The following is a 26,534-nucleotide window of genomic DNA, read 5'->3' on the forward strand; positions in this document are numbered from 1 at the left end:
TGATGAGAGTATCAGGGAAACTGCAGAACTGTTTTGATCGCTCAGACACGTTCTATTTAATTTGAACACTATTTTATTGTTCTTTCGCAAGAGTTCTGAGAAACCTTATTTCTTAAGGTTAGGTAAGCATTCAGTTTATTTACCTTAGGCCCAGGTACCCATTTGCAAATGCCAAACCAGCAGAGATAGAAGGAAAAAGAATCCATCTACTTTTAAAATGTCTGCTTTTAAAGCATCTAGCTAGAGATGAAGAACAGAAGAATAAAAACAGCTGGGGTAGAATGGTCAGACAAATGTGTGTTTTTTGCCACAATGGAACCAAATGTATTTTAATACATTCAATTTAATTTTTTCCATGTCCATGTTAGTTTTTATTAAGTTGTTTGAAACAAAAATATGCATGGCTGCTTATTAGAATTTTTCCATGCCAAAGATGAATGTTTCCTGGTGGTTCTTAGGCTACAGAAGTGGACTTTCAGCAAGCTTTTAACCTACGATTCCTGGGTAAGCTTAACAGTCATGGAATAAGAGGAGAGGTCTTCTTGTAGATCAGGAATTTATTAAATAGCAGGAAGTAGGAATAAGTGGACAGTTCTCCAAATGGAGCAATGTCAAAAGTTGAGACCCCCGCTGCCAAAGGATCAGTATGGGACCTGTAGTTTTTAACTTGTTCATAAACAATCTAGAGTTAGGGGTGAGCAGTGAGGTGGTCAGGTTTGCTGGTGATTATAAACTGTTCAGGGCATTAGAACAAGAGATTGCAAAGAGTTCCAATAAACTCTCTGCAAACCTAAGTGATGGGTGGTAAACCAGTGAATGCAGTTCAATGGAAACAAGTGTAAAGTGATGCATGTCAGTGCAAAAAGATCTCTGTTTCATGTATGTGCTCATGGATTCTGAACTGGCAGTGACTGTCTTCCCCAACCTGCTAGCCTCAGATGTTTTGAGCTTTAAATCCCATCAGCCATCCAGCATGGCCAGGGTGGCTGGACTGATGAGAGCCATAGTCCAAAGCAGCTGGATGGACCTTCAGTGATATAGACCTTCAGTTTCCTTGTTTTGGTTTTGAACAGGGAGTTGTTTCTAAAACACATTTGAAAGTGAAGTTCCGCAGTTTACCTTCTGTTTTGGACACATGGAAATTGCCTCTGAGAATCTCAGGCAGTCTGTTCAGCTCTTGTTCCATGTAAATAACAGTTTGATTGTGCCCATTTAAATCATTCTTGATCCTAAAATAATACCAGGTAGAGACAGTTGCCACTTTCAGATGCTTAGAAGGGAGAGGTCTGAAAGTGTCTTGGAGAGGGACAGCAGGTTCTGCTTCCGTCCTTTGCATTCCATCACATGTCTACAACGTATATGCAAGTGGAGGCACAGAGCTGGTGTATGGTGGAGCAAAAGAGTGTGGTGGAACCTATGGCCATGATTCTGCCCTGCCATATTTATTGAACACCCAGAGCCCAACCCAAAAAAGGACTGCTGTGGTGGAGTAGTTAGATTGGGCAAAGAGGATAATCCCTTGGATGCCACTCTGCATGTCCGGTGTGCCCTGCAAGGCATATAGCTTTACATGGAATAGTTCTAGGATCAACCTGTATTCCACCCAGGGGTTCCTTGAGGACATGGTGGTATGCAAACTTAATAAAGGCACGCATTTTTAATGAAAGCTCCATTTGTCTAGCTAATGCCTAGCTAGACAGAATTTTCTCGCTAACACCCTGTGAGAGTAATTAAGCGTGTCAAGGCACACAATTTCCTTGAGTCGTCAGGCTCAAGATATGCCAGTGCTAATATTGCACAGAAAAGCCTTTGTTGCACAGATTAAAGCTCCTGGGATGGAAGCCTCTTGGATAATGGGAACTGCTTTCCTTGCGACAAAGTAGTTTTCATAGTAACCAAGCTCATCAAGCATGCTTGCTTCATAATAAAGGCATAAAGGAGAACCGTGAGGAAGCAAGCCAAGTTGTTGAAAGCAAAACTAAATACTAGATAAATGTCCCACCAAGAGGAAGTGATTGCAAGAACAAGTAATTATAAGTGGGTGTGAATAGTGACTTATTTTTTAAAATGAATATTGACTTATTTTTTAAATGATGAAACGCTGTTCTGCCCATTTTTGCATTGTATTGCATTGTCGATTAATTGCTACTGCCACACATGGTCACAGATAGTCTCAGAACTATCACCTAGAGTACCTTTTAAGTACCCCCAGCTCTCCAGCAGTTAACTGTGCCTGGCAATATATAATTAGCCATGTTGAACAAAGATCACAGTATTTGCGGATGGAACCTCTCCAAGCATATCAACCTCAGTCTCAACTGGAAATAACTGAAAATTAAATAGCAGTAGTGATAAGACTGTTTCCTGGACACATCTTGTACTGTTTCCAGGGGGTAATCTAAATGTACCCTCCATACATTTAAAGCACATGGCTTTCCCAAAGAATCATGGAAACTATAGTTTACCCCTCAGTGAGCTACAGTTCCCACCACCCTTAACAAAAAAACAGTCCCCAGATTTCTTTGGGTGAAGTTATAAGCTTTAAATGTGCCTTGAAAACAAGGCCCGCTGAGAACAGAGAAGATACTTAAATTTTGCCAGGGATTTCTTTATTTCATACCATTTCCTGGAAAGAAGCTTTGCAATTAGCAGAAATATATATTATAACAGAAAAGGTTATTTTGACCTCAAAGCTGGTGGTTCTGTCACTGCCCAGAGAATGGGGATGGCAATTTCTGTGCATTTGTAAGTAGTAACTTGAAATAACTTCGACAAGTGAATGAGGTAGTAAATCAAAGGGTAAGTGCCAGGCATGCTAATGAGATTATAAAAATTGCAAAGCAAGAGTCATAACCTTTGCTGCCTCAGAGTTAATTCTATTTTATATCTTATTTGAAACAACCTTAATTCCCACCTTAATCATTATTACACACTGAGGAAATCAAGCTGAACGCTTAAATGCCGGCCTTTACTTTCTATTCTACACCCTAGCAAGCTACCTACCACTCTTAATCACACTGCAATATTTTAGTAACAAATACCTTCACACCTCAATAGAACTCTTTTTTCTAGTTCAACCAGAGCTCCCCCTAACAGACTCTAGCCCCATACTCTGACTTGCCTGCCTCCTTGCCTTTTTAGTTAAACTGCCCCTATACGGCCTTCATCTTTGACTCCCAAAAGCCCATGTAGAAGCCCCAATCGCCGGGTCAATAGTATTAGCTGCAATTTTATTAAAACTAGGTGGCTATGGCCTAATCCGTATTTCATCTATACTAAATCCACACCCACCTAATCTTATATTCCCAATTATTATCCTCGCTCTCTGAGGCATTGTAATAACTAGCTCAGTCTGCCTACGACAGACAGACCTAAAAGCCCTCATCGCTTATTCATCCGTTAACCACATAGGTCTAGTAACCGCCGCTATTATTGTACAAACACCATGAGGCTTGACTGGAGCCATGACCCTAATAATTGCACACGGCCTGACATCATCAGCCCTCTTTACCTTAGCAAACACCAATTATGAACGCACACACACCCGTACACTACTACTCGTCCGAGGATTACAACTAGCCTTTCCACTAATATCAACTTGATGGCTTCTCACCAACCTAACCAACATAGCTATACCCCCAACAATCAACCTACTCGGTGAGCTATTTATTATCACCGCCCTATTCAACTGATCCACCTTAACAATTTTTATTACAGGAATTGGAACTCTCATTACTGCTACTTATTCCCTCTATATATTCTTAATAACCCAACGAGGAAGCATTTCAACACAATTCCGCCTCCTTCCCCCCACCCACACTCGAGAACATCTCACCTTTATCTTACACCTGCTACCTTTGGGACTCCTAATCATGAAACCCGCCCTCATCTCAGGCATTTTCACTTGTAAATATAGTTTACCCAAAACACTAGACTGTGACTCTAGAAACAGAAGCCCTATCTTCTTATTTACCAAGAGGTGTATTAACAATTAGAGCTACTAACTCAAATTACTAGGAATAAAATTCCTAGGCCTCTTACCTCTATAGGAAAGCAGCAATCCATTGGTTTTAGGTACCAAAAATCTTGGTGCAACTCCAAGTAGAAGTAAAAATGCACGATCTTCTCTTACATTCAACCCTGCTTACAGTCTTGTTCACCCTAACACACCCCATCCTTACAACCATAAATCCAATCCCTCTTATAATAGGATGAGGCATGCTTTACGCAAAAACTGCCATACAACTAGCATTCAAAGTCAGCCTTATCCCCCTAGCTATTTTTATAAACTATGGCGTAGAAGCAAAGCAAGAGTGATGGCAAAGGAGTGTGTGGGGTCTTGTGTAATGAACAAAACTTTTTGACCCCATGGACCAGAGCACGCCAGGCACTTCTGTCTTCCACTGCCTCCTGCAGTTTGGTCAGACTCATGTTTGTAACTTCGAGAACACTGTCCAGCCATCTCATCCTCTGTCGTCCCCTTCTCCTTGTGCCCTCAATCTTTCCCAACATCAGGGTCTTTTCCAGGGAGTCTTCTCTTCTCATGAGGTGGCCAAAGTACTGGAGCCTCAGCTTCACGATCTGTCCTTCCAGTGAGCACTCGGGGCTAATTTCCTTAAGAATGGATGCGTTTGATCTTCTTGCAGTCCATGGGACTCTCAAGAGTCTCCTCCAGCACCATAATTCAAAGGCATCAATTCTTTGGCGATCAGCCTTCTTGATGGTCCAGCTCTCACTTCCATACATCACTACTGGGAAAACCATGGCTTTAACTATACGGACCTTTGTTGCCAAGGTGATGTCTCTGCTTTTTAAGATGTTGTCTAGGTTTGCCATCGCCTTTCTCCCAAGGAGCAGGCGTCTTTTAATTTCGTGACTGCTGTCACCATCTGCAGTGATCATGGAGCCCAAGAAAGTAAAATCTCTCATTGCCTCCATTTCTTCCCCTTCTATTTGCTAGGAGGTGATGGGCCCAGTGGCCATGATCTTCGTTTTTTTTACGTTGAGCTTCAGACCATATTTTGCGCTCTTTCACCCTCATTAAAAGGTTCTTTAATTCCTCCTCACTTTCTACCATCAAGGTTGTGTCATCTGCATATCTGAGGTTGTTGATATTTCTTCCGGCGATCTTAATTCCGGCTTGGGATTCATCCAGCCCAGCCTTTCGCATGATGTATTCTGCATATAAGTTTAAAAAGCAGGGAGACAATATACAGCCTTGCCGTACTCCTTTCCCAATTTTGAACCAATCAGTTGTTCCATATCCACTTCTGACTGCAGCTTCTTGTCCCACATAGAGATTTCTCAGGAGACAGATGAGGTGATCAGGCACTCCCATTTCTTTAAGAACTTGCCATAGTTTGTTGTGGTCGACACAGTCAAAGGCTTTTGCATAGTCAATGAAGCAGAAGTAGATGTCTTTCTGGAACTCTCTAGCTTTCTCCATAATCCAGCGCATGTTTGCAATTTAGTCTCTGGTTCCTCTGCCTCTTCTAAATCCAGCTTGCACTTCTGGGAGTTCTCGGTCCACATACTGCTTGAGCCTTTCTTGTAGAATTTTAAGCATAACCTTGCTAGCATGTGAAATGAGTGCAATTGTGCGGTAGTTGGAGCATTCTTTGGCACTGCCCTTCTTTGGGATTGGGATGTAGAATGATCTTCTCCAATCCTCTGGCCACTGCTGAGTTTTCCAAACTTGCTGGCATATTGAGTGTAGCACCTTAACAGCATCATCTTTTAAAATTTTAAATAGTTCAGCTGGAATACCATCACTTCCACTGGCCTTGTTATTTGCAGTGCTTTCTAAGGCCCATTTGACTTCACTCTCCAGGATGTCTGGCTCAAGGTCAGCAACAACACTACATGAGGTGCACGAGACATCCATTTCTTTCTGGTATAGTTCCTCTGTGTATTCTTGCCACCTCTTCTTGATGTCTTCTGCTTCTGTTAGGTCCTTTCCACTTTTGTCTTTTATTATGGTAATCTTTGTACGAAATGTTCCTTTCATATCTCCAATTTTCTTGAACAGATCTCTGGTTTTTCCCATTTTATTGTTTTCCTCTATTTCTTTGCATTGCTCGTTTAAGAAGGCCTTCTTGTCTCTCCTTGCTATTTTTTGGAAATCGGCATTCAATTTCCTGTATCTTTCACTATCTCCCTCGCATTTTGCTTGCCTTCTCTCCCCCGCTATTTGTAAGGCCTCGTTGGACAGCCACTTTGCTTCCTTGCATTTCCTTTTCATTGGGATGGTTTTAGTTGCTGCCTCCTGTATAATGTTACAAGCCTCCATCCATAGTTCTTCAGGCACTCTGTCAACCAAATCTAAATCCTTAAACCTGTTCCTCACTTCCACCTTGTATTCATAAGGGATTTGACTTAGATTGTATCTTACTGGCCCAGTAGTTTTTCCTACTTTCTTCAGTTTAAGCTTGAATTTTGCTATAAGAAGTTGATGATCTGAGCCACAATCAGCTCCAGGCCTTGTTTTTGCTGACTGTATAGAACTTCTCCATCTTTGGCTGCAGAGAATATAATCAATCTGATTTCGGTGCTGCCCATCTGGTGATGTCCATGTGTAGAGTCGTCTCTTGTGTTGTTGGAAAAGAGTGTTTGTGATGACCAGCTTGTTCTCTTGGCAGAACTCTATTAGCCTTTGCCCTGCTTCGTTTTGAACTCCAAGGCCAAACTTGCCAGTTGTTCCTTTTATCTCTTGACTCCCTACTTTAGCATTCCAATCCCCTATAATGAGAAGAACATCCTTCTTTGGTGTCATTTCTATAAGGTGTTGTAAGTCTTCATAGAATTGGTCAATTTCAGTTTCTTCAGCACCAGTGGTTGGTGCATAAACTTGGATTACTGTGATGTTAAAAGGACTGCCTTGGATTCGTATCGAGATCATTCTATCATTTTTGAGATTGCATCCCAGTACAGCTTTTGCCACTCTTTTGTTGACTATGAGGGCCACACCATTTCTTTTACGGGATTCTTGCCCACAGTAGTAGATATGATGGTCATCCGAACTGAATTCACCCATTCCCGTCCATTTTAGTTCACCTGAGGGGCTCATCTTCCAGCGTCATAACTTTTATATGCCTGTTGCTTTTGTCCATGGAGTTTTCTTGGCAGGGATACTGGAGTGGCTTGCCGGTTCCTGCTCCAGGTGGATCACGTTTGGTCAAAACTCTCCACTATGACCTGTCCATCTTGGGTGGCCCTGCACGGCATAGCTCATAGCTTCTCTGAGTTAGTCAAGCCCCTTCGCCACGGCAAGACAGTGATCCATGAAGAGGATCTTTGCATTACTTGCAGGAAATACCCACTCCACCTCCCAGTCCTTTGGTTATTGGCAAAAATCCCTGCAGTTTTTGGTAATAACATATTTAAAGGAACAAGGAATATAACTGTTGTGATTCTAACTTTTGTGAACCAATGCGCACAATGCCAGCAAGCCTTTTCAAACCGGGTGGTGGCTTTTGGCGGGTGAGGTTTATTTCCACCAGCATACATGGTATAGTGTACTTCCTGCTTCTACATTTGTTTTTTGTTCGTTTATAGCTCTCTTTTTTTATAAAAAAGAACAACACCACAAAAACTCAGGGACTTTCCAATAAATAAACAAGACAGACTCTCCTCTTAGGCTTACAGTCCAGAAGAACTGACACAAAAGGAAAAGGGGGTCGGGAGCATGGAGGGGAAAAGCAAACTCAGGAATCAGTACCTAAGGTCACAGTTGGGGTGGAAAGAGTTCAGGTAGCCCAGTGTTTCCCAACCACTGTTCCACAGCACACTAGTGTGCCGCGAGATGTTGCCTGGTGTGCCGCGAGATGTTGCCTGGAGGGAGGCGGGCGAGTCGGGCGGCGAGAGGCAGGGCGGCGGCGGCGAGGAGAGGCCGCCCAGCGCGGGGCTCTCGCCGTCTGCCTGCCTGGCTGCCTGCGAGCTCGGCGGGCTGTGCCTCCGTCCGCAGCGCCCGCCTCGCGGCTCTCATTCCCTGCACCTGCCAAAGCTCACCCAGCCAAGCTGCGCTCTCCTTCCTGCCTCGCTTTGCTGCCTCCTCCCCCCCCCCATCCCCAAAGCTTGGAGGTTCCCCGGCAAGGGGGAGGGGAAAAAATTGAAACTTACAGTTTCGTGTGTCCCTCCCGGCGTGACGCTGCGCGCTGACGTCACGGGGCTGTATTGGTGGTGTGCCTCGAGATTTTTTTCATCAAACAAGTGTGCCTTTGCCCAAAAAAGGTTGGGAAACACTGAGGTAGCCTGACCTAGAATGGCAACCACTAGGTGAGAGCTGAAGGAGAGGGCAAAAGGCTGCTGGCCAATAGAACGTTGTTTCTTCTCTTTTCTGCTCCACCATGATGGAACGGGTGTCGGTAAATATATCCTTTGCTGTGCAGGCGTTGGTCTCTCCTCCTTTTGCTATGATTATAGAATCATAGAATTGCAGAGTTGGAAGGGACCCTTACGATCATCAACTCCAACCTCCTGCAATGCAGGAATCTCAACTAAAGCACCCATGAAAGATGGCCATCCAACCTCTGCTTAAAACCCTCCAAGGAAGGTGGGTCGACTACTTTCCGACAGGGTCCGTTCCATTGTCAAACAGCTCTTACTGTCAGAAAGTTCTTCCTGATGTTCAGTTGGAATCCCTTTCTTGTAACTTGGGATACATTGGTTTGGATCCTACCATCCAGAGCAGGAGAAAACAAACTTGCTTCATCTTTCCTGTGACATCCCTTTAGATATTTGAAGATAGCTACCGTATCTCCTCTCAGTCTCCTCTTTGCCAGACTAAACATACCAGCTCCCTCATAAGGCTCGGTTCCCAGACCCTTGATCATCTTGGTTGCCCTTCTCTGCACATGTTCCAGCTTGTATATCTCACTGAGCCCATGGGAAATAGGCAAGTCAATGGGCTGTATGGAACTAGGTTCTGCTCAGAGAAGGCCCATTTAACTGAGCTATGCTAATTCTGTTTGCTAATTTCAAGGGATCTGCTAAGTACGACTAACACTGTCTACAATCCATGATGACCCAAAGAAGCAGAAGACCTTGGAACTTTCAAGGATGATAGAACCATCAGACCAAAGGTATTGGGACGGGAATGCAGAATTTGTTTGAAGCATTACTAAAGACCATCTGTGTGATATTTCTGTTGGTATATGTCAGTACGAGGCTGCATGGCTGGCAAATATTCAGACAAGTAGGTGTTTGCATGACTTATGAATGATGTTTCTGCTGTTCTGGACAATGATGCAGTGCTGTTTTATGATGTCTGGCACCCTAAGCCATTTTCATAAGGGGGAAAGAATAGCAAGAACGGTCCCACTGCCCCCAATTCCACCGTGGTCAAAATCCAAATGACAATAGCATTTGTTCTGTGTGCCTAAGAGGGTCTTGGGCTTGTAATCATGGAATAGTAGCCATTCATGCCACATGCAAAGGCACTTTTGGCCCTAGAAGGACTTTCTAAGACAGTTTCATATGCAGGATGGAGGGGGTCTGTCCTTCAAAGAAAAACTTCACAAATCAAGCTTGCTCGAAGTAATTTTTAGCTATTCCAGGCCAGGTGTATAACTTTATTGAAAACATTTGGAGTCTACATATTTTTCTAGCCTTACTTCTTGTGTTAGCGTGCATAATAATAAAAGGTAAAATAAAATAATAAAAGGTAAAATATCTAATAATATTGTTGTTGTTTTTTGACGTAATAATCATAAATAGGAATAAAAATGTGCACCCCGCCACTGAGACCATTCCATTGTAACTATCTAACCTCCCAAAATTTTGACACCTCTTGCAATGGTTTGACTCCTTTCCATTTTAACAATACAAATTCTACAAATACCTTTCATATCTCCTCAAAATCATTTCTCCTGTGTATTCCCCATCTTACCTTAATTGCACATGTTAATTTATCATTAATAGCTCTACCCACACCTTTTGATACCATTCTTCCATTTTATATTCTGCTTTCCCCTTCCACTTCCTAGCTATCATAATTTGTGCAACTGTCAATAAGTTTGTGAGCAAGTCCTTCATAGCCTGCGAACCTTCCACCCCATCGTAAATTGATAATACATGTAATGTTACCTCTGGACTTCTGGTCAGCTTTAGCCCAGAGATTTTTGTTATCTCCTTGAACACCCTTTGCCACAACATGTGAACATAATTCTCTGTTTCCTGGCATCTCCTCCAACATAACACCAAATATTCCTCATTGATTTGATTTAATCTGACTGGTGTTAAATACCATCTCCAAACTGATTTATAATAATTTTTATTTTTTTATAATAAAGTTTTAAAGCTGCTCATGACAGGAGTTATAGGCCACACAGCAAGGCTCTCTTTCCTCTATACTGTCAGGGTATGTTTCTTATCATGGGTGTAGAACATAAAGTTTTTGAGTTGTCAGGTTTTTATCGTTATGGCATCCGTGCACCTGTTGTTTATGAACAGATTCTGTTGAGTCTGTAAAGAGCCAAGGTCACAAATCTGAGATATATCTGGGCTTCTAGGCAGTTTTTCATTCATCTTTCTTCATTCGTCTTTCATTGTTCTTCAGTTATGGCTCTATGTTTTGAAGCTTTTGACGGTCACTGGGGACGCAGTGATGCTGTAACTATGTTCTTAAGCAGCTGAACCTCAGTAAACGACTACTGATGAACTTTGCTGCTTGTGTGTCTGTTTGTTTGGACACTGCACTGGATTTTCTTCGCCTACTGTCCATGTCTGGGTACTCTGTTGTTTTTTCATGCCCATAAACTGGAGATGTTTACCCAGGCATGGAGCCAGGGTGGCAGCTGGATTTTGCACCAGCCCAGTCACATGTCATATCTGAGCAGATATTTCACTGCTATTATTGAAAAGTGGATGGGTGCAAGAAAAGTGAGATTTCAAAGGGGGGGGGGAATGGACCTGTGCTTTTTAACTTAATCATAAATGACCTAGAGTTAGGGGTAAGCTGTGAGGTGGCCAGGTTTCCTGGTCATACTAAATTGTTCAGGGTCTAAAAGAGACTGTGAAGAGTTCCAAAAGGAACTGAGTGAATGGGCAGTAAAATGGCAAATGCTGATCGATGTAAACAAGTGTAAAGTGATGCACCTTAGCTCCATTTTCAGCCATTGACATCTCCAGGTAGGTCTGGGACTATCCTGTTTGAAACCCTGGAAAGTTGCAGGGCTGTCAGTGTGGACAGAAGTGAGCAAGATGAACCAATGGTCTGGTCTGCCTATAAGGCAGCTTCTTGTCTTCTTCAACTTTATCAAAACAAACATAATGTAATTCTCTTCAACAGAGAAAGAATTCCCTTGAGATTTTTCCATAGTAATTTCAATTATGGGTGAATGTTTTTCTTTGACACGTGAAAATAAATGAAAACACAGACAGGTGGATAGAAAAAGGTTTTGTTTTCTTTAAGTACACTGAAGTCTTCATCAGCTCTTACACTAACACAAAGGCACTGTGGGAAAAATAAACAAAATAACACAGAGTGCAGTCATTACAGACAATGTGGTTGCCAATGTGGTTTGGCACCTGTGTGCTGCTAGTAACTCAAGTCAAAGGCAGGCAAATGTGTGTAACAAAAAAGGGGAAAGGCTAGAACACCATCACACGTGGTCTACCAAGTCTTTAAGTCCAGGGCTTTAAAGTGTATATCCAAGATTATTATTTTTTAAAAAAATGTTCAATGTTGCCCCCACATTTTACAATTCAAGCTGATTATAGACAGTGTACAGCCCATGGTAAACTTGTGCCAACCCAACCCCTGCTACTGGCAGTGACAATTGCTTTTGTTTTCATCAAAATAATACTCTCCGGCATTGGAAGTTAACACATCGCGACTGTATACTTGAGGGCTATAATGACTCCCAATGACCAGGACAGATAGAACTATCCATCAGAAAGCAGGAACTTGCAATATCACCAACTGATGCAAAACAAGAATAAAATGTTTATTCGGAGGAGTTAAGCAGAGCTAATGTAAGCCAAGGCTATCCTAGCACCTCTAGGATAAATTATGCAATGCTTTTGCCATAGGTTGTTCAATGAAAGTGCTTAATGCTTCACCATTACAGAAAGAATTAAAGCTTTCCTTTGGCCACAATCCAATTACTGTAAAGGAATCTCATTTGATTCCAGTGAGACTATCCTAGAGTAAATGGGCGGTTGAGCTATTAGCCAGGTTTGTATTGTGGTCTTTATTAAAAGCGTAAGTGTTCCTAAACAAGGCTTTGGCACTTCAATAACTAGTATTTGAAAACAAACACACATATCATGCCAGCTATAACTGCACGAAAACTGCCTTGCTAGAGAGCTGTCAGGTTTTGCCCCCGATTCTCAAATATAAGCCACGTGTCCAACTATCATAATCATCTAGGCCAAGCTAGAGACGACTGCCAAGGTCTAATGGCGCCTGGAAATTCAACAGGAGAATCCAGAATCAAGGACAAACTAAATGTGATGAGTAGGAACTCCTACTTTTTTGAAGTGTTAGCAGCAGTTGCAGTGGCCCAATTTGGATCAGGGCCACTACACTGGGAAGTATTTCAAACCCTTTCCCCCATCCTATTTTTCCAGTTAAAACCCCCATCCCACATAACTGGGCAAAGCATAGAGGCAGCATGTGGGAATCTGTACATTTTGCCCAGGAGGGCAAATAGTGGTAGAGGGGGGAAATCAGAAAAACTGCACAAAAGAAATGTGCTTTTTTTAATCCCATGGTCTCAATCCAATCCCTCCTTGCTGCAATTGTAATTGTTTTTAATTGGGAGATCCTATGCAAATGTCTCATGCATCTTGTCTAATTTCCTTGCTGTTTCCATCTGTAGCTGCCAACATAAATCAATCTGCAATAAAGCATATGCTGTATTTTGACGCTTGCTCTGTATACACTCTTACCATAATGCTAGAACAAGCTTTTTGACGGCGCCTGTTAATTTTCTTAGGGTTCCCACCAAAGAATTTCCCAATGGAGTGCAAGTTTCTCGCAGCCTACTGCAGTTTTCAAAATAATTGCAAGAGAATTGAAAAAATTGCCCCGCATCTACCGATTAGTTGCAGTTCTTGTCCAAATATACGTCACAGGGAGAGCTGAAAATAGCTTTTCAGTGGCACAAAGGGGGGGGGGAGATAAGTAAGCAAATATCCTCAGAGTCTGTTGAAAAGCTCTCTACATCCATGAACAATGAAATAATGAAAATATAATCGAATACTGTACAGGGCTATCACAAAAATACAGACTCAGGAAGGCAATCAGTCACAGAGAACTTTTTCTGAAGTGAAGGCACCATGCAGGCTACAAGCATAACTTTGAGTTTTCTTATTTACTATGATAAATTAATGCCTGTAGGGAATAAGCAGATATTCAACATGAAATGTGCTTTATTTCAGTTGCTGTACATTAAAAAGAATACCGACTTCAAAGGCTAGTTTAGAAACAAGCAGGTCATTATGGTACATACAGGTGGAGCTTCCTTGCAGGTTCCAGTTCCGTTCAGCCTTGCCATCACCTCTGAGCGTTGTTAGCATGTGCCTGGCAGGGCACAAACATGGAGAGAGAAACAATCCCTGCCCACAGAAACCGACACCCTAAAGTCAGACCCACAGTGTTTGTTGGCCATCAAGTTCTGAAGATCTGAAGACCCATTTGACACAACATATAAAGATTTTCCTGCGGGGCTGCTTGATCTCTCAGGTGACATCTATGCCGATATCTGGAGTTGGAGAGTAAAGCCAATGGTGTTTTCGTGGAGGGGAAGTGATTGCTTTTATCTTCACACTGCAGTGATGCCATGGGCTTCTGTTTCCTGTGGGGGGGAAAAAACCCCAAAATTTAATATGTTGCCAAGGGTTCTCCCTAGCAAAAGGAATGCACACGGCAGTTAGCTAGCTCTTTGTTGTCAAAGTTGACACTTTTACAGTCGTTTCCATGGCTATGAATACTGCTCCCTCCACCGCACGCACACCAACCTAGTGTCTATGCAGCTATTCCCAAGTCTGCACTCTATAGAGCCGTTGCAGCAACAAGGGCGCATGCCCCTTCCACCAGCTTATGTATCTTCCTCCTATGGGCTGTGCACATGCAGTTGGAGACTATGCCTGCTTGGAAGCTGCCTCTGCTCTTCTCATTTCAATTCTCTCCTGGTTCTGGGAGACAGTGGTGCAGGAGAGGGCAGGGAAGCACCCGGCCCTTTCACTTGCCTGACCTGCCTCTTCCTCGAGTGCCCTACCTTCCAGCTCTGAAGCTTCCCCTGCCTCTGAACTCTTGCCTCCTGGCTGGAACAGTTCCCCACAAATCACTGCCCTCTTCTCCCAAGTCAGACTCCAGCCCCCTTCACCCGGTGCACACTCATCAGTGTCTTGCCAGTCCCCGACATATATTTGATGCAATACATCCAACATCAGCTTTATGTACAAAAGGACCAACTCAGCTCCAAACAATCAAGTCCAGGAAGTGGGGAGATGTTTGTTCTAGATGGGGCTGTGGTCCCCAGGAAGGAGAAGGTTCCTAGCTTGGTAGTACTCCTAGATCCAACACTGGGGAACTGGAAGCTCAGGTGGCCTCAGGGGCTAGGAGTGCCTTTTACCCAGCTATGGCTGGTTTGCCAGCTACAAACCCTGTTAGTCATGGGTCAAGTGACGATCTAACATAAGGTTACCAGATTTTTTTCAATGAATCCGGGGACACTTCATTGAAATGAGTCGGAATGATAAGAATTTGTCAGGGGACTGATCTGTAAATCTGGGAACTGTCCCTGGGAAACGGGGACGTCTGGTAACCTTAATCTAACAGCACTGCTGGAAATTAATTTTAAAATGGTATCTGATCATAAAAAGAAGTCAACAGGCAGTGCAGACCGTATTATGTTTACACTACAGGAATGACTTTCCTGTCATTGACTAAGTTCTTTTTTGAGAGCTGACTTAATATTTCTGTAAAATATTAACCTGATGTTCCAGGCGTGTGTGCCAGGCAGTGTCAAAAGTGTGCTTCGCTGGACCACCTGTTTGCTTTTACAACCTCATTTTAAAACACTAGATGGCATTAGTCAGCCAAATGACTGTTTTGATTGGCAACACAATAAAAAAATGCACACGCCACAAAACCCAATCACAGCATATATTGTGCTTAAGTGCACAAAAGTAACTGCAAGGAGGAAGTATACCTTCTATTTATTTATATTACAGAAATTCTTTGAGCATGCAAACAAACCTGGAAAATTGTTAGCATGGCAATTAAGGAGAAATCAACAGATGAATCATATAGGTAAAATTAATTCCAATGGGAAAGTTTCAGATAAAACAAAAGAAATAAGGGAAGTCTTTTAAAAATGTTTTCAGAATTTATACAAAAGAGGAAATGAAAAGGCAATCAACATACAGGAATATATAAAAAAGAGTCATCTGCCAAAGATAAAACAAGAAGAGATAATATTTTTAAATACACAAATAACAAATCAAGAAATCCCCGAGGCAATAAATCAAATAAAGGTGGACAAATCACCAGGACCAGATGGATTATCAGCAAAGTATTATAAAAAAATTAAAGAACAGCTTGTAAATCCAATGAAAGACATAATGAATGAAGTATTAACAGATGGGGAAATTCCAGAAACATGGAAGGAAGCTTATATTACTTTGATTCCAAAACAAGATACAGATTTGACCTTGGTCAAAAACTATAGACCCATTTCATTATTGAACAATGATTATAAGATATTTGCTAATATTTTAGCTAATAGATTGAAAAAGGTCTTAAATATTTATATACATCCAGACCAAGTGGGATTCCTTCCAGGTAGGCAGATGAAAGATAATATAAGAAACATCTTAAATGTAATAGAGTATTTAGAAGTAATAAATGAGAAAAAAGCAGCAATGATGTTTATAGATGCAGAAAAAGCATTTGATAATATATCTTGGGATTTTATAAAGAAAGTGACGGAAGAAATGGGATATGGAGAAAAAATTATAAAAGGGATACAAGCTGTATATACAGCACAGAGTGCAAAACTAATTATTAACCAGGTGATAATGAACCAATTCAAAATAGAAAAAGGAAGGAGACAAGGATGTCTGTTATCACCTTTATTATTCATTCTGGTCCTGGAGGTTTTGAACAGAAACATAAGAGCAGACAAGCAGATTGTGAGAATAAAAACGGGGGGAAATGAATTTAAGTTGAAAACATTTGCAGATGACTTGGTAATCACAGTTGAGGAACCAAAACTATGTCTCCCTAAGGCTTTAGAAAAAATACAAGAGTTTGGGCAAGTGGCAGGATTTAAATTAAATAAAGGAAAGACAAAAATACTAACAAAAAATATGACAGAACTGGAGAAAAGGGAATTGCAGGAGATTATAAAAGTAGAAATTCACAAAAAAGTCAAATATTTAGGAATCTGGCTTACTAATAAAAACTTAAATTTATATAAAGACAACTATGAGAAAGTTTGGAATGAGATTAAGAAAGATTTGGAAATTCGGAATAGAATGAATCTCTCCTTGATGGAAAGGATAGCAGCAATAAAGATGAATGCACTACCAGCGGCAATAATTATATTGGCACAAACTTGGAAGACAGAAGAAATACCAACAAAAGAACAATGGCAAGGGAAACTTGTGGAATATGCAGAACTGGCAAAACTAACAGAAAAGGTACATGAAAAGGACAACAAAGACTATAAAAGAGAATGGGAACCATTTACAACATATATGAAGAGACAACATAAAGAAATGGACTCATTGGCAGGGTTTGAGTAAACAATCACAACTGTATACAACAAAAAATAAGACTACCGTATTTTTCTCTCTATAACACGCAGATTTTTTCTCCGAAAAAGGAAGGGGAAATGTCTGTGCGTGTTATTGAGCGAATGTGTGGTCCCTGGAGCCGATGGGTGCAAGTGGAGGCAAAAATCAAATTGCGTCTCGGAGAAGGGAAACCTGAAAAGAGGAAACGGCTGCTTTCCTGCATTCTGCCTCAGGGTCTTACTGCCCACCCTCCTCTGTTTCATTGCTGTGTTTCCTCAAACGGAACAAAGAGCAGGGAAAGCCCCTCCCCTCCAGGCAAGCAGAGGGGAAAGCAGAGCGTCCTTCCTTCTAATTCCTCTCCTTGCTCTGGTGCTGCTGCTGCTGCGTCTAGGGACTCGCAGGCAGCGGGAAAACATGCAGGTGGGAGAGAGAGAGAGCGAGCGCTGGCTGGCTTGTGTGGGGGGGGGGGGAACTTTTGCCTTCCTTTCCTCACGTTATAGCCCTCTCCTGCATTCTGTGAGAGCCAGTTTGGTGTAGTGGTTAAGAGTGGTAGTCTCGTAATCTGGGGAACCGGGTTCGCGTCTCTGCTCCTCCACATGCAGCTGCTGGGTGACCTTGGGCCAGTCACACGTCTCTGAAGTCTCTCAGCCCCACTCACCTCACAGAGTGTTTGTTGTGGGGGAGGAAGGGAAAGGAGAATGTTAGCCGCTTTGAGACTCCTTAAAGGGAGTGAAAGGCGGGATATCAAATCCAAACTCTTCTTCTTCTTCTTAGCCAGCTGCTTCTCTGCACGCCCCTCTTGTGCTCCTTGTCCCTTCTGTGTTTTTCCTTCCCTCCCCACTTAAAATGTGGTTACAAAGCATGGATCCACATGGATCCTCAGGATCTTTGCATTGGGTCACCCCAAATTCACCATCAGATCACATAGCATGTCCATGGCTACAGCCTGGCCCCCCAAAATCACGCACCCACTGTTGCCTGGGGCGGCAATGGTGCAAAAACGTGGTTAAAAAGCATGGATCCACATGGATCCTCAGGATCTTTGCATTGCGTCACCCCAAATTCACCATCAGATCACATAGCATGTCCATGGCTACAGCCTGCACCAAAAAAATCACGCACCCACTGTTGCCTGGGGCTGCAATGGAGCAAAAACATGGTTACAAAGCATGGATCCACATGGATCCTCAGGATCTTTGCATTGGGTCACCCCAAATTCACCATCAGATCACATGTCTGTGGCCACAGCATGAAGCACAAAAATGATACATCCACTGTTTCATTCAGAATGCTTTTCCCCTTGTTTTCCTCCTCTAAAAACGATTTGCATGTTATGGTCAGGTGCGTGATATAGAGTGAAAAATACAGTATATGTATTGGGAAAATTTTGGGGAAACAATACACAGGGTGAACAATATGGAAATAAAACAAAATGGGAGTATGAGGGAAGTCCAGGGGAGAAGGGTAGAAATATGAAAATTGTTAAAGATATATTGTTAGAAGAAGTAAACATGGAAAAAACAATTAAAAATAATTATAAAAAACCTATGGAAACAATCCAGATAAATAACCCAGTTGTTTACACTTTTAGCCCCCCCCCCATCAGTTTCAACAAGAGAGGAATATACGTGTTTCTCTGCCACTAGGAATGATGGAACAAAAGTGGATTAAATTAATTGGCTCATGCTCTGGTTATCACCCATTAATGCTGTATAAATCCCACCCAATGTTGGAAAAATAAATGAAGGCATGTAAGCAGACTGTACACCTACAGTTGTCTGCTTAAAACAAGCAGGGAAAATATTCTCTATTCCCCCTTTGAGACAAATTAAAGTTTTGGTGGCAGGGATTGAAACTATCAGGATTTTCAGGTAAAGGCTGAAATGAGGCAGCTGTCAGCAAAATTACCTGAACAGTCTTCTGAAGGAAAAAGTCATAATAGAATTGTACTAAGATTCCTCTTCTTCCTCCTCCTCCTCCGCTTCTTCTTCCTCCTCTTCTGCCTCTTCCTCCTCCTGTGCTTCCTCTGTTTCCTTATTTATATAAAGGAAAGAACATTCAAATATGGGAAGGGAAAGAAGCAACTACTGAAACAGTGGATTAAAGGTGACATGCATATTGCTCCCTCAGAAAATGGGAGAAAGCACCTTATACTGCAATGCAAAATCTGCTACAATTTTAAAGGTGCGTGGGCAGAACGTAGTCTCCTGCTCACAGATCCTTCTATAAAAGGTGGGCTATTTTTCTGACATAAATCATGTGTAATTCTCCGAGAAGGAAAAGCTCAATTTGGAGGTGGGGTGCATACTCCATTTGCAGCCATACTGTGTTGCTAGCACATTTCATTTTTCTAAATAGAAATACAAGCTTAATGCAGCTGAATGTTGAATTCTTTACTACATTAATGCATGCAGACAAGCCACATTAGATTTAATGATTAATGCTCAAAGAGCAGAAGCATAATTCAGCCAAACTAATAAACTCAACAGTAGTCTATGCCTTCTTTCTCTAGTGTTTGGGTGTGTGTGTGAGAGAGAAAGAGTGTATACATATTAGTGGGTGTATGTGGCTACAAATTAGAATAATATTGTTCAAGTTAGATTCTGATCTACGGTTTATTTTTCCTATCTGTTAGAAGGAAACAATAGCAAAAGCTATTCCAGAGTAAGGTTACCAGATATTTTTCAACGAATCTGGGGACACTTTTCAACTTCCTACTAAATAGATGGATTTTGTCGGGGGACTGATTTGTAAATCCGGGGACTGTCCCCGGAAAACGGGGATGCATGATAACTTTATTCTAGAACCTACTTTCCCTATTCAGAAGGCGGTATTTGACTATTATCTACACACCACACATAATCTAGCCTACATGTCTTCCATCACCTAGCAAATTAATGAAAAAGGCAAGTTGTGCTATTGTGTTGCTCCTATTCATTTCCACAGCATTTGCATAGATTAATGCATGGGCATTTGCGGTAGATTCTGCCCCATAGTGCACTGGTAGTCCTAGCATGAAATATAACTGAGGCAATGTCTACATCAGAGTGTCCTGCACACTCAATGTATTGCTGAAGCACACAACTGAAAGGGAACCAGTTTACCCAATTTACCCAGCCTCCATTTTCTTCCCTTTCCTCTGTTGTTTTATTATGCAGGTTTTTTTAGATTGTAAACCATTTTGGACAGGGACGCATTCTCTCATTCTTTGTAAAGCTTTGTGTGCATGGATGGTGTTATATAAATAAGCATGACCATAATGAGGAAAGATCAGAGTATTAAATTGTGTGGCACCTTCTGCATTTTTTCACCAAGAGAATTCCATCATCCCCACAGTGATATAAGAATAAGATGCACCAAAACATTGTTATTCAAGTTATGTGTCCAAACTCACAAGAGGTTTTTGTGGCCCAATCTAAGGTTATGTCCCATGAAGAGTACATCCAATACCAACATATGACAATATTCCATGTGGGAAGGCTGGGCATGTATGCCCTCATCTCCCTCCCTAATTTAAGCCCTTCTTCTTCTCACACCATTTCTCTGCTCTAAATTCCTTCCTCCTGAAGCAATTTTGGTTTGAAAAGAAGAGACGATGAAGAAGTAGGTCACTATTGCTTGCATTATAGCACAAAACTTGCAGGGTGCCCCTAACAATGTCGTTAGCAATCCTCTTGCACCAACCCTAGAATGCCAATTTTATCTTAACAGTAGCATTAAGTCTGCAGGGGACTTGTACTAGGAGGAATAAATGAATCCAGAAAGTAAAAAAGGCAGAAGATGCATACAGATGCACTGCCTAGGTATATAACAATATTTGATTTTCACAAAAAAATTATGGTTAAGATTTGTAACAAAAACCCCAGGAAATAACTTCAATTGGTTTTAATAGTAAACACATACAACACACAAAGCAGGAGTTGGCTGAGAAGCTCCAAGCCAGAGGTCTGTTCCTTTAAGGAAAGTCTGGTGCAAGAGGGAGAAAAGGTCTCCACTGAGCTTCAGGCCCAGCAGGTTGTCTGTTTGGAGCTATCCAAGGTCCTGCAACTTAGGGTGGCGCTGTGGGTAAAACCTCAGCGCCTAGGACTTGCCGATCGCATGGTCGGCAGTTCGAATCCCCGCGGCAGGGTGCGCTCCCGTTGCTCGGTCCCAGCTCCTGCCCACCTAGCAGTTCGAAAGCACTCTTAAGTGCAAGTAGATAAATAGGGACCGCTTTATAGCGGGAAGGTAAACGGCGTTTCCGTGTGCTGCGCTGGCTCGCCAGAGCAGCTTCGTCACGCTGGCCACGTGACCCGGAAGTGTCTCCGGACAGCGCTGGCCCCCGGCCTCTTAAGTGAGATGAGCACACAACCCTAGAGTCGGACATGGGTACCTTTACCTTTACTTACCTTTACCTGCTACCTGACTGATTGGCAAAGCTACACCTATGTCCCTGTGGACTCTGTGCAGGTGTGTGCAAGCAGACATGAATGCCCACATAGTTATATAGGTGCACCAGGTGCTGCCTGGGTACATCAGTTCAAGCGCATACCATTTTGCTCTGAGAAAATGGTTAGAATGAATTCCTTGGTCCCAGAAGTTTAACAGGCCCAGACATAAATATTCTTTGCTAGATGCCAGTCATAACTTGGTTTTGTGATTCAGCTTGGGGGAAGAGGGTTCTCAAGCAGTGCTTTACATTAGTCAGCAAGCAGACAAATCAAAGTGCAGACTACAAGAAGTTTTTGAGCGTACTTCTGTCACTGGCTGTTCTGCGCCTTCTTCCTGCAAATGAGAAAAACCATCCCTTAAAACAGACTAATAAAAAAGATCAGACAGCAACCAATGACAAAAAAAAAATACTATTGAGAAAGACTAGAATCTATTATACAGGAGGGTCTATACATGTTTGTTCAGAAGAAAGTCACACTACTGTGTTTATTCTCAGATAAATATGCATTGGGTTACACCCTAAAGAATGCTGCAAGGAATAATGTTCCTTTCCCCCCTTTATCTTAAGCACACAAAACAGGGCTGAATCAAAAATTAATTGAAGATAACCTTCTGGCACTTTTTATTCAGCTGCTCCTGATCTGTTGGGGAATTCCAGTCCTCCCCCGGAAAATGCTTGGCAAATATTTGACCATTTCACACTCCATGGATTTTGGGTGCAACTATAAATCAAGCTAATATACTGTTCAGTGTCATTTTAACCACTGTTACGAAGGAAGGAATAGGCTTTGTTCTTATTCCTTCCCATTCTCCTTTCTTCACCCAACAATATAAACAAACAACAGAATTTTATTCAACATTGAGTGAGCCAAAAATCTCCCAGAAGACAATTCTGTGAGGGGGGGAAATGTGTTGGAGAATTTCAGCCCCCCCCCCCCGAGACATTTGGCAAAACTCCCTTACCTGCCCAATTTTGCCTCCCCAAAATAGCCCAATTTGGTTCAGCCCCAAAATAAAAGTTAGAAGAGGAATGGCAGGGGAATGACAGCAAAGCAGAATTTTTTCACCTCTCTCGATGGCCCTCACAAAACAGTGAAGTGCCCAGCTCTTGAAGCATTCTTTTTCCACCAATGAGAAGAAGGTCTGGGCAGCATGAAAACACCACATAATAAATGCCCAGCGTCTTAATGAAAACACTTATATTCAGTGGTGTCTGCATCAATAATCACCAATGGCTGTGAAAAGGATAGATGTTTAAGAAACCTTTAAGATCTGACCTGCCCAGTGAATAACTTTACATCCAGAAAATAGCACCTGTCTGGGACTTTGGGATTTTGTTGCTGGCAAAAGATACAGAACATCTGTGACAGCCATTCAAAGAAGACAGGTGCAATTGAGAATACTGACACACACACCCCAAGATCCCTCCTTCTGCATACATGTGCATCATTTTGACTCTGCATTTATCCATTCCATGGCCCCTGCAGGGTCAAACCATCAAAAAGAGTTCTTTTACAAGTCTGTTAATATGCAGAATCATTATTTTCACTTGCAGAAATTACATGTTTGCTGCATTTCTATTGCAGTGGAATTCAGAGTCATCTCCATGTTGTCTTATTTCTCTAATGAGGTAGCAGCTGCTGCTCATGGTTTTCATTCCTCTCCAAGCATGCGGGCAGATACACTGAAAGCGACACTTCGGAATCAGCTGCTGGTGCCTGACTATAAATGTTTCTGTGAGGGGAAGCCGATTGTTACTCAGCAGAAAAGCAGCTGTGGATGGTTAAGCAGCAGGAGAATGCCGCCGATGCCCTGCTGGGGAACCTGTCGCCCTCCAGCTGTTGGTCCTCACAGCCACCCGAATGAATGCAATCCTTATGCAAAATTTAGAAGTGGACAAGTGCAACCTGCGACAAAATGTTGTAGTGTGAAGTGTTTCCTCTTCAGGATTCCAACCACTCCATTCCATTACTCCCTCCCCACCAAGGTTTTCTATTCTGCCCTCACCCCCAGGAGTGAGTCAATGGTCCCTGGCTACTGAGCATTGGGCTGTTCTTCCCCTCATGATTTTAGGAAAACTTTTGCAAATCTCAGAGCTCACCCCATAAGCTTGCCAATACCTCCCTCTCACATGTTGGTAGTGCCGCTTTGACTGCAAAAGCAACGGATGGCACTCAGAGCCTGGATATCAGAGATGTGAAGGACGCTTTGAACAAAAATGGCAAGCAGGGGGGAAAAAAAAGGAAATGACCTGTTCTTCTGTTGGCACTTCAGCAGAATCAGCTTCTGCATCCTCTTCTGGATTTGCCTCATTCTCCTCAGTTCCTTCTGTCTTTTCAATCTCCTGGCAACGGAGCAAAAAAGAAAAACACAAGTAACATCGCAGAAGAGAAAATCAATTTAAACCAAAGAAATCTAGCGTGGTATTCAACCAACATGTCCTGCCAGTGCAAGGATTTCTAGTCCTGCAGTTAGATTTCCCCGACTGCTCCCTTCATGTACACCCTCCTCAAATCTGCTTCAGAAGTTTGGGAGAACCCCCCCCCCCCAATTTAAGGGGTGTGCAGGGGCAGGAGGGGGAATATTCTGTTGCACATGCAGAAATCCCTGCTGATGGAAAATTCACATACAGTACTGCTACTCCAGATTCGTTCTTCACCTCTGAAATGCATTTGGCAAATCTCATGTAATTGTGCTCACTGGATGGTTGTTAGCTTTCTCTTGTAAAAGTCAAGCTATTTTCCTGCGTTTTTTAAGCAGAAATGTTGCGGCAAGTTCAAAACGTTTAGCTCTCATAGGTCATGCTGTTCCTTCCGTATTAGGGATGGGGATGCTGCAGCCATCCAGATGTTGTTGGACTCCAAGATGGCCAAGGGATGATGGGAGCTGTAGTCCAACAACACCTGCAGGGCACCGAGTTGGCAAAGGTTGATGTGGTGGCCAGCCAGGCAATCTGAGTCATGCTGGGGAACTGTTGGCACTCACACAGAGTTTCTGGGGGATGGCAACATGGCTTCCAAAAAAGCACTTAAGTGATTGTTGTTATACAGAGATAATTTTTTTTAAAAAAAAAATCGCATTACTTCTTCGGTTTTCTGCTCTTCTCCTGAAACTTCACCATTTGGCACAGTCGGTATCTCCTCGGTAATCCTTCCCTCCTGTGATAAAGAATTCAAACAATATTCAGAAGTGGAGAGGGCAAGTACTGGGTTTGAATGTTTCACTCAGGGCTTATGTATTGTTGCTTACTTTGAAGGTCAGTATCTGTCTAGGTTTGTCTGGGTCTTGTGGCGTAGACATGTGAGTTGTTGATTGAGGAACTGAGACTGACATGGGAGAGGCCGCAGAGTGGTTTACTGGTTTATCGAGCTTGCATATTTGATTTTGGTGTGTTCACTAGGTAACAGTGTGTTCGAGTAGACCTGAGTGGAAAGTATTTTAGCTGTCAAGAGACGGTTAATTGTGTTGGTGATTACATAGTGGGCTGAGAATATAACTATATTTGGGGTTTTTTACATTGTATGAGTGACTGGGAATGTTGTAGGGTGGGAAAAGTGAATTTCCCCCCCTCTTTTCCTTAGCTGACAATTAATTGCGTGTTTAAAAACTGAGGAATTGATATTTGGATTTTGTTTTGTAATTTTATTCTACTGCTTAGATTATATTTTGTTAATTATGTTTTGAATGTGCAATTTTCATTGTAATTCTGTAGTTGATTGTCATGCGTAATATTTTATTCTGATACTTAAAAGGATGCCCTGTGCTGTTGTCAATTGTGTTTTATACTGTGATATTTCACCCCTAGTAGTTTCTGTATTTGATCGTTATTGATGAAGCTGTTTTAAACTGTTTAGAGATTCTGCCCCACTCCAAATACATGGTATATAAATTGTCTAAATATAACTTCCGGGTTGGCGCGAACAGCTAATGGCGGATTCCCTCCGAGCTCCGGAGGGAATCGGCTCCGCTGGGGACGGGTCTTGCTGCGACGGCGACGCGGGGACCCTCAAAAACCTCAGGCGCGGATGCCTGAGGACCTGGTGACTCGGTGGGCACCTTAAGCGCCCCCCCGATCCACGAAGAGCCTTTTTAAAGGCTACGGAGAGGATACGGAGAGCGGCGTGGTGCTGGGAGTAGACCGCTATCCCAGCGGAGCGAAGCCGTGTGCCATGGCTGAAGAGCGCTGACTTGTTTCCTTAAATTCGGACCTGAAAAGAAGCAACCCGTGAGTAGATTGGAATTTGGACTTTAAAATAAATTACCTTTGAATTTGATACGACCGGGGGATGTGTCAAAAGGAAGTCCGCACCCCCCCTCCTGCAGAAGATTTAAAGCAATAGCAGAGAACTAAGCTGGAGAGCCTACCCTTTTGGGGTGAGTTAAAAAGACATTAACTTTCACGATTCGATAAAAGAAGCTTTGAGCTGGAGCGTAAGAGTGGAATTTTAGAAGATTTTTTTTTTTTTTTTGCTGTGTGCAACCCCCCCTCCCGGGCCCGGGAGCGTCCTGCCTCTGAGCCTGCTGAAGAGGAAAGGAGTTTGACAGCTGTCAAAACTGTCAAACGGGCAACTTAAAGTAAAAATCTTTTTACCTAAGATCCCTCTGGATTAAATGTGATACAATTGAATTAAAGTTGTTGGAAACAAAGAAACTAACGAGGCAGAGGGCTGTTGGAAAAAGACTACTAAGTATCAGATTCCCTCTAGGGGGATTTCTGAGACATTACAATGGCTGTGGATGGAAAGTTACTAGCGGAGCTAGAAAGAACGTTTTATCTTGTTGGAATTTTACAAGAGCAGAGTCTGACTATGAACAAACAGCTCATGACCTTGACTTCTGGAATAAACAGCTCTGCTGAATGTATTGAGGACTTGAATGAGAAAGAATCCACAGCTGAATTGGAAGAGATATCTCAAGAATTGAAGACCAAACAAGGAGAGGAGAAAGTACAGATGGAAAATACCAACCAGGAAGCTACACTAGTGGAGTATAAACAAGAAGACCTTTGGATCACATGGATTACAAATCTGCGAAAGATGCGAAAGATGAAGGAGGAGGCCCCTAGAGTACTTGGAATACAGGAACTTAAAATAAAGAAGAAATATGACTGGGGCCTCCATTTCGAAGATGAAGGGTTTGTGGATCTTTTGCAGCAATGGTTCTCAAGTTCTCTTGTGGAAAGAAGATTTGATTTGAATGAGACAGAACTTCTTCGAGATTTACTGACCAACATAAAGGACTACCAACAAGACCGGCGGAGAGGGACTGAAAGAGATTTGAAGGCCTCGGGCGTGAGGAACCCAGGCTAAGAACTATTATTATGGACATGTATTTGGGAAGGGACGGAAACCGGGGAT

The 26,534-nt window shown here is 42.5% G+C and overlaps 1 protein-coding gene and 1 long non-coding RNA gene across 4 annotated transcripts in view; both read right to left on the reverse strand.

The window, feature by feature from the left end:
* Nucleotides 1–11,380: 11,380 nt before the first annotated feature.
* LOC308589600 (adapter SH3BGRL-like) overlaps nt 11,381–26,534 on the reverse strand; it is a 34,136-nt gene continuing 18,982 nt past the window's right edge. For 2 of the 3 annotated variants that reach the window (XM_081198826.1, XM_081198828.1), the window contains exons 4-8: nt 24,261–24,335; nt 23,429–23,521; nt 21,481–21,510; nt 18,655–18,779; nt 11,381–13,799 (exon numbers count right to left, since the gene is read on the reverse strand). In XM_081198826.1, coding sequence (XP_081054952.1) covers nt 18,696–18,779; nt 21,481–21,510; nt 23,429–23,521; nt 24,261–24,335 — 282 coding nt within the window. In that variant the 3' untranslated portion in view covers nt 11,381–13,799; nt 18,655–18,695. The remainder of the gene's footprint in view (nt 13,800–18,654; nt 18,780–21,480; nt 21,511–23,428; nt 23,522–24,260; nt 24,336–26,534) is intronic. The other variant, XM_081198827.1, reaches the window with a different exon arrangement.
* On the reverse strand, nt 20,617–21,474 carry LOC308589616. Its single transcript, XR_014009404.1, has 2 exons — nt 21,125–21,474; nt 20,617–20,793 (listed from the first exon to the last, which is right to left on the reverse strand). It is a non-coding gene; the product is annotated as an uncharacterized lncRNA (long non-coding RNA).

This window comes from Podarcis bocagei (assembly GCF_964188305.1).
Source record: "Podarcis bocagei genome assembly, chromosome: 6".
In the NCBI taxonomy this organism is placed as follows: domain Eukaryota; kingdom Metazoa; phylum Chordata; class Lepidosauria; order Squamata; family Lacertidae; genus Podarcis; species Podarcis bocagei.